The 8,257-nt window shown below is 40.9% G+C and overlaps 1 protein-coding gene across 1 annotated transcript; it reads right to left on the bottom strand.

The window, feature by feature from the left end:
* Positions 455-2,001, bottom strand: LOC109849790 (WUSCHEL-related homeobox 9-like). The gene is made up of 2 exons (XM_020419672.1): positions 1,564-2,001; positions 455-1,120 (listed from the first exon to the last, which is right to left on the bottom strand). Exons 1-2 carry the CDS (start codon positions 1,904-1,906, stop codon positions 912-914), a joined length of 552 nt encoding a protein of 183 aa, XP_020275261.1. The 5' UTR covers positions 1,907-2,001; the 3' UTR covers positions 455-911.

Raw genomic sequence — 8,257 nt, 5'->3', positions numbered from 1 at the left:
ATTGTTATTGTTAATTAACTGTTCGGCCAAGATCATCAAGATATTCCCTCATATCTATATTTATCAACCATCTTAATTATTGAGAAAACCGAAGAAAGGTTCAAACTTTTTTTGTTTTGTTTTTCAATTCCTATTTTGAGGGAAGGCCTAGCGTCTGAGATTTATAGGTACCAACTAGTAAGAAGACTAATATTTACAGAGAATGAAGAACTGATAATAAACCAAAAATTAATCGGAGCTTTTAATTCACAAAATTTTCTGCGCGGTGAGAATGCACTTTTCGGAAAATAGCTACCAGTGACAAATTGTCTTATATTAATCCCCAACAAAGACAGCATAACAGACTTGAATCTAATTGTAAACCAATTTGTTTAGCCTGGCCTTATTTGTCATTTGGAAAGAAGTTAAAGGGATTCAGAAGTTTGAACAGGATGAGCTATAGAATTAATTGATCAACGGGCTGCTGACAAAGATTACTGACATTCATGCTCTCTAAAAAAGATTATTAAGTACGTACAATACTTTTGAGCTCCTGAGTAAAAAGTTTTGCCGACGGGAGTTTGACTTTGTGAGTGAAAACAGTACTAGAGAGTAAAAGCGTACGTGGTAGCTGAAGGGTTCAATATTAAAATGTTGACGAAGGTGTTGGAGATTGGAATTATGTACATGCAGAGGCATGTGCGGCTGCAGACACTGATGAGTAGATGGGAATAATTCGTGGAACAAAGATTTGCAGCATGTACTCGATCCTTAGTGCACTACTTTTCCATCCTGATCTCATCAACGGATACAAACGCATTATAGTCCAACCTTTCGTCCCCCTTTTTTTTACCCCCCTCTCCTCTCCAACGGCCAAGAATGCGGTCAATAGAGAGAATGCACCTAGCTAGTACTGGTCGTACTTAGTCGATCTACAGGAAGCTCAGCCGCAGGTCTAGTGGCGGATCGTTGATCTCAGCATTGAATAATGCCATTTCTGATCTCCATTCACTCCTAAGTGACCTCCACTTGTCCTCCTCCTGCAACTTGTAAGAACTCAATGGGAACAGCTCCAGCGTCTCTATTTCTCTCTCCTTTCTATCCCAAACCATTTCAGCTGCTTCGGTTGCTTCACCAGCACCTGCATATGATTAAGGCCATAATTAATAAACAGCTAATTAATATGAGCGTAAACATCTTCTTTCATTATTTATTTAGTCCTCTTATAATATATATAATAACGAGTGGATTCTTTCAAATTGTTTTTGAACGTACCGTAATGCTAGCATAGGTATTAACTGTTGAACTATGTTGGTTAAATGAACTATTTCCAAAGAGTAACTTATCTTTTTATAAAGAAGAAGAAGAAGGGGGAAAAAAGATTGGTAAGTCAGTTATTTTATTCCCATAAAAAAATGAGAGGAAATGACAAAACATCCAAAATAATTAAGTCCGAAGGCCTACGGTCAGGCATAAAATCAGAATTAATTTGAAGCAACTTAATTTCACGGACCAATTCACAACTATGAAATCTTTATCTTTATACGTGAAGAACGAGAGAAAGAAAAAGTAGCTCGAACCCACCTCTTGCATCTTTCTTGGGATCGGGAGTAGTTTTGAGAGCAGTAGTAGTGCAGCAGTAAAGGTCTCCTCCACCTCCTCGACGCCGCTTCTTGTGGTGGTGACGTTCACGAGCCTTGTGGTTCTGAAACCAGTAGAACACGTTCTTGCTCTCTATCTTCCCAAAGGAGCTCAGATGAGATGATATCATCTGTATCTGCTCAGTTGTCGGGGTCCGCAGCCCCGAACTGAACAGATCGGACAGAACCTTAACCTGCTCAGCAGTCGGGTTCCAGCGTCCGCACTTGGTTCCTACTCTCCCGCTGCTACTCATCAAACCACCACCTGACATCACCGCCTCCTCCATATCCCAACGATACTTAAAAAAGCTAGCTAGCCAGCCAGCTACTACTAATTACCTTTTACTTGTTATCACTCCAAAGTTGGTCACAGGTCACGCAGGCTTCTCTTTTGTTCTTTCTCTCAACGACTCCAGCACTCTGACCGTACTTAAAACTTTTCCTTCTGCTGCTGCTGCTGCTGCTGCAGCGCTAATTAATGAGTAGCAGTCTTGAAATCGATCAAGAGTCGTATGGCTAGCTTGTGTGCATATATATAGACAAAAATATGGAGCGAGTAAAGGTGGGTTTTTAATTTATGGCTGATCCTCTGCCCAGCTTTCTGCCTTTTTTGAATGCGAGATCTTTGTTTTCAGATAGGACAGGTATTAGTTTATTATATAATTAGAGAGGAAATGGTGGTGGTGATGATGATGGTGGTGGTTTGGTTTGGAGATAGGACACGCGCAAAAGCTGCCACTATCGAAACCATTTTGGTCTACGAGCAGACATCCCTACGCTTTATTTGTGTAGAATATGTCGTGTTGAATCGCGCCGCTGTCTTATTCTGTGTCTTATTACTACGGGTTCCCTAATATTTTATTATTACTATGACTAATACTTTATATGCTATTTCTATCTAGCCCTACACACTGATCTTAAGCTCCTGCAGCGCACAAAAAGGGAGCAGAACCATGGTGTGAACCCTAGCAACCGTCAACCTACAAACTGGGGACCGGTTGGGCCAGGAATAGGGGGGACAAGTGAGATGTCCCCCTCCTATTGGATAATGAGTTGGTCATCATTAATGATGACCAACTCATTATCCAATAGGAGGGGGACACCTCACTTGTCCCCCTTATTGGTCCCATATTTTGGGTCCTTGAGGAATTTTTCATGGTAAATATTCTTTCTCAGCTAATTTTTTCCTACTGTACCGACTCTGTTCTACTAAATTTGGATGGTTCTGGGTGAATCCACCCCCACTACTTTAACCTTCGATGAGCTCATAAAAACATAATTAAGCTGAGGGACGCACGTTATGGTCATTTGTGGGATGTCGGAGTATGCAAATCGCGGAAGATTAAACTTAAACAATCAAAAAATTCTAAATCTACCCAGCAATCAAGATAAACAGCAAACAACAAAATTTAATGCGGTTCCGCGCGATCAAGATGATCCGTGTACGTCCACGGGGAGAAGGGAGAAGATCTTTTTTTTTAGAAGAGATTACAAGAGGTTGAAACTATACACCCCTAACAAAGGTGGAATATAGATCACTCTTTTTTGTTCTTGTTTTTAAACCCATGGATTGATACAATATATATAGAGATTGATTTTGCTCAATCCTATTATAACTCTAACTTGAATCCTAAATGGATTTTTTAATTCAATTAATTCCTTCAATCTACTCCTAATTAGGATAGTATAACTAATCCTAATTAGAGTCCAAACTCAATCATACTTCTCAACAGATTTGAGTCATCATGAACTCAGCAATCTCCACACTGACTCACATCACATTGAATCAGTCATTCGCGAAGATTTTTCAAAATCAACCCCCACTTTATACAACTCCCTCCCAAGAGTATTTCTCCAAAGTTACTTCTGAAGAACGTGGATGAAGTCCAGAGATGCTTTGAACTTCTCCACTGGAATGACATTTGTCATCATATCCGCAAGATTCTTCTTTGTACCGATCTTCACCAATTCGATAACTTTTTCCCTATCAATCCATACTCGGATCTTGTGATACCTGATGTCAATGTGTTTCGTCTGCTTGTGATACTTCTGATCCTTCGCAAGATGAATCGCGCTCTGACTGTCACAATTTATAGATACTGAATCCTGGATGATGTCAAACATCCTGACCAAACCCCGCAACCATAGAGCTTCCTTCGATGCCTCAACTGCAACTATGTACTCCGCCTCAGTCGTCGAAAGAGCCATAGTTTCCTGTAACTCAGCCTTCCAAATGACACAGTTAAAAACTGTGAATACATACCCCATCGTCGACCTCCGCTGATCAAGGTTGCCTGCGTAATCTACATCGACGTATCCCTGTAGTTTCTTGGACCCCTTATCCTCCAAAGACTGAAACAATAGGCCCACCTTTGCAGTCCCTCGTAGATAACGCAGAATCCACTTCAACGCCTCCCAATGCTGATTTTCTGGATTTGACATGAATTGACTTACCGAACTTACTGCATAGGCTAAGTCAGTCCTAGTGCAAACCATAGCATACATCAGTGATCCCACCGCACTCGCATATGGTATCCATTATATTTTTTTCCTGCTCTTCAACTGTTTGTGGACACTGTTCTAAGAATAATTTGAAGTGATTGGTTAACGGAGTTGTAGGCCGTCTAAAAATTACTACAGATTATAGCTTATCCCCATCAAACACCGATGATGGAAGTTATAATCTGACGACTTTTAGAAGGTTACAATTTGAAGACTTTCATGTAGATCGATGAAGGTTATAATCTAACGATCTTCACAACAACTGATGAAAGCTCTAATCAACAACCTTCACAATCAACATCAAGAGTTATAATCTGACGACTCTCATATTTTCAAGGAGCCAAGACGAAGGTGTTTCCGTCGAAAATTGTTATATTCATTGCGCTATTCATTACAACTTCGGTCGTTACAATGAGAATACAAAAAGATGGTCTTTTTATAAGACTCTTACACAATAAAAAAAAAAAATACAACTCTCGTTCAAAACAAACGCACGGAGATCGTTTATCGGTCTTCTGCTTGCGTGGGATCTTTGCCTGTGTCGGGGTTTATCCGTGGACCGCCTTTGATCTGGATCCGGTTGATGAAAAATTCGGCAGAGCTTCGTCTTTACCGAGGAAGTATTTGATTTGAAGCGCTGAGATCGACCAAGCGAAATCAGGGCTCTTCTCGAGATCAAGACCAAGCCTGATCTCAAGGAACGGAGGAAACAGGCTTCGGATCTCTCGAACTCTCCTTCTTTATGCCGAAGAACTCGCCAAGATCTGTCAATCCTCGCTGAAATTCATGCTCCTTTGACTCCTCAATCCGGCAGCACTTCGTCCTCTTGATAATCACTCCGCCCCGCTGAAAGGAGGACCCGGGCTCATATTTATAAGCTTCGGAAGCGGTTATTTGGATGAGAACAAGTGATTTGGCCTTATCTTCAGTTAATAACTGATTAACCATGCTAGGGGATGATATCAAGTCAGTTTGGATGCTCAGGAACGACCAAATCCCGAGAAAAACCGTCAAAAATCGAACCAGGGTCGAAACAGCGCGCGCAGGAAAATTCCGACCCGCGGTTACTGTAGCGCGGGTCGAAAAATTCCGACCCGCGGTTACTGTAGCGCGGGTCGAAAAATTCCAACCCGCGGTTACTGTAGCGCGGGCCGAAAAATTCCGACCCACGGTTACTGTAGCAATTTTCTGACCCGTGGTTACTGTAGCGATTTTCTCTGTAACAGCCTTAACTCACTCATCCGACCTCGGAATGAGGCGATTCAAGATGCGTTGGAAAGCCGACGAGGAGATCTACACGCTCCCATAATTGAATCATATGTGGAATAAATAGGAAACGAGGGGTGCTCCGCCTTTTGTAAACGACGCGGGGCTCCCGATCAGCTCTCGTTTCTGTTATTCCGAAGTTCCGTTGCTTCGTATGACCCGTCGACTCACTTCATGTGTTTGTCATTGTCAAACGAGCTCCTGCGACTCTAATAGCGATGTTTATCATCTTCTCTCTGTCTCGAGTCGTGTACGGACACCCATAGGTATTTTTAGACGCCTACAGGTACGAGCTCCCGCGACTCTAATAGCGATGTTTATCATCTTCTCTCTGTCTCGAGCCGTGTACGGACACCCATAGGCATTTTTAGACGCCTACAGAAGGTTATAAGATGATGATCTTTGTAATGCTCTAGCAAAAGAGACTACAAATTGACGGTCTCTTCAAATCAAGACGTAGAGCTCACATCTGCGTCTCAAACTCAAAACACAGAGGTCCTCCCTACGTTACAACCTTAAAATGCAGAGGTCCTCCCTATGTTGTAACATCAAAACGTAGAGGTCATCTCTGTGTTACAATATCAAAACGTAGGGTTCATCCCCAGTGTTAAGTCCAGACACAGAGTTCGTGGCCACATTCCCAGAACAAAACGCACGGGTCGGACCTGCGTTGCAACATCAAAATGCACGGGTCAGACCCATTGTGTAACATCAAAACACACGGGTCGGACCTGTGTTATAATATCAAAACGCAGTGCGACCTTTGCGTTCTCAGCCACCAAAATAGGTCCAACTCTGCGTTTCAAGTCTAAAACGCAGAGTTCGGGCCCAGAACGCTATTCTCCGCATTTGACTCATTCAAACGGTTTCAAAAACCATTTCCCACGATCTAAGGGGATCACAACTCCACCCAGGAGAGATTTTAGGGTTGGTTACACCCCTTAAACCCTTAAACGGTTTTAAAACCGTTTTCCACAAAATAGGGTCGGTTACACCCCATTAAGGAGAGATTTTAGGGGGCGGTTACACCCCTAAAACCTCTATAAATATGGGTAAACTCAACTGAGTTCGGACTCCTCGACTTGACAGCAAAGAAAAGATTTTTGGCTGGCTTTTTGGGGGAATTGATGGAGCTTTGGAGATCAGAAACATGAGCTTTCTTCATCCTTGGCTTACAAACCGATTTTAGTTAAATTAACTGTTTTATAGAGTTTCAAACTTGTTTAGAGTTATCAACTCATCAATAGTTCTTAAAAATTTACCACGCAAGTTCTCCACAGTGTCGTATTATGAGGAGAAGACCATGTTCCAGTGAAACAAGATGTTCGGATCATCAACGAGAAGCAAACTCGACACGAGCATTCGAGGGAAGAATCTCATTGTCACCGTGAAGAACCCAGTTTTAAATAAAGGGGAGGATTTGTATCAATTCTTTTCTCTTTTGTAATCGAGAATTCAAATTATAATCAAGATTGAGAGAATACAAATCAAATAGAATTCTTTCATTTTCTTATTGCAAAATTTCCACCAAACAGGAGTAGAAATCGATCGTGCTTCATCCATGTTAAACCTTTTCAACACAGTGAGAATATAATTCTCTTGGGATAGCCAAAGTTTGCCTAAAACCCTTTCTCGTGTGATCTCTATACCTAAGATCTTCCTGGCTGTTCCGCCGTAGGTCGTTGCCGCCGTCAAAGGTCATCATCATCATCGGGCTTGTCAATCTTGTAGTTTGCCACTGGATCTCCCTCAAAAAACCCTAATTGTTCCTCCCCAAATCAGACCTTACCGTCTCTCTTGTCTTATTTCAAATTAACAGGTTGGAATTTTATTCTTTGTTTGCTTTTAAATCCCCCGTCATCAAGCAACCCTAATTTTTTATGCCTATTGATTACTGAGGCATGATCAATATTAGGATTAGGATGCTAGGGAGTTCTTAAAACCATACATTGATCAAGCTGTTGATGTTTCCAAACCTCCATTGTGAATTTGCAATATGTTTTGATGCCCTATAAGAAACATGTGGCTCGTAGTTATCGCAAGTCTCTTAGAACAGCAAGAACCTATCACCGCCAGATGTTATTCTCTTCCTTCTTCACTTGATACTGCAATTTTACATGCCTTATTCATCTTCATCTTATGAAAACTCTATTTCATCTTCATCAGGTTTACTGGTTTTAATGGAAACTCTAGTCTCTACCCATGAAAACTCATGTAGACTTGACAAATTTTTATTCTAATAATTTTACTTTCTTAAATATACGAATACCAAATCTTATGCACATGTATGATATTCATCATTCTCCTATGTCTGACCTCAGTAGTCATATTAATCAAATGTGTTAGATCTCTTAATGCCTATATGTGAAAAACTAACGTATGCTATGCTCAACCTAGAATGAGGCCATTGTAATTAACAATGTTCTGAAGTGTGGTCTATACAATTATGCATCTAATGGACTCTAATTATTGTTAGCAACACTATTTTTTCTTTTTGGCTTCCCACAGAAGTATCCTCCCATAGAGATGGAAGGGCCATTAATCGGGCATCACATCTTATAAAAGATAATATAGATACATGAAAGGCCTCCCATCGAGAGTGTGACTCATACAAGTCCAGCGTAGCAAGCACAAAAAATAGTAATTAAGAACTAGCCACCCTCCAAAAAAACTATACAAAAAGTTTATAAAATTACCCATGTAGGTATAGAGACGGCCTAAAACAATCAATGACCACGCTAATATGAATGGCCAATATTGCCGTTTAATGCAAGCATGCATAATTCTAAGAGTTTTTATAGCTAACTTTGACTTATTTAGGTTAGCATGACACGTTACTATATTGGAATTAAGGATTGGATGTATGTGAA

Source organism: Asparagus officinalis, chromosome 7, assembly GCF_001876935.1.
Source record: "Asparagus officinalis chromosome 7, Aspof.V1, whole genome shotgun sequence".
NCBI lineage: Eukaryota > Viridiplantae > Streptophyta > Magnoliopsida > Asparagales > Asparagaceae > Asparagus > Asparagus officinalis.
Note: the sequence above shows the minus strand (reverse complement) of the source record. Positions and strands in the feature narration are given on the sequence as shown.

Coding starts and splice junctions, on each gene's coding strand:
- LOC109849790 (XM_020419672.1), bottom strand. CDS start 1,906: ATGGAGGAGGCGGTGATGTCAGGTGGTGGTTTGATGAGTAGCAGCGGG. Junction 1,121..1,563: donor TCCCAAGAAAGATGCAAGAG/GTGGGTTCGAGC, acceptor AATCATATGCAG/GTGCTGGTGAAGCAACCGAA.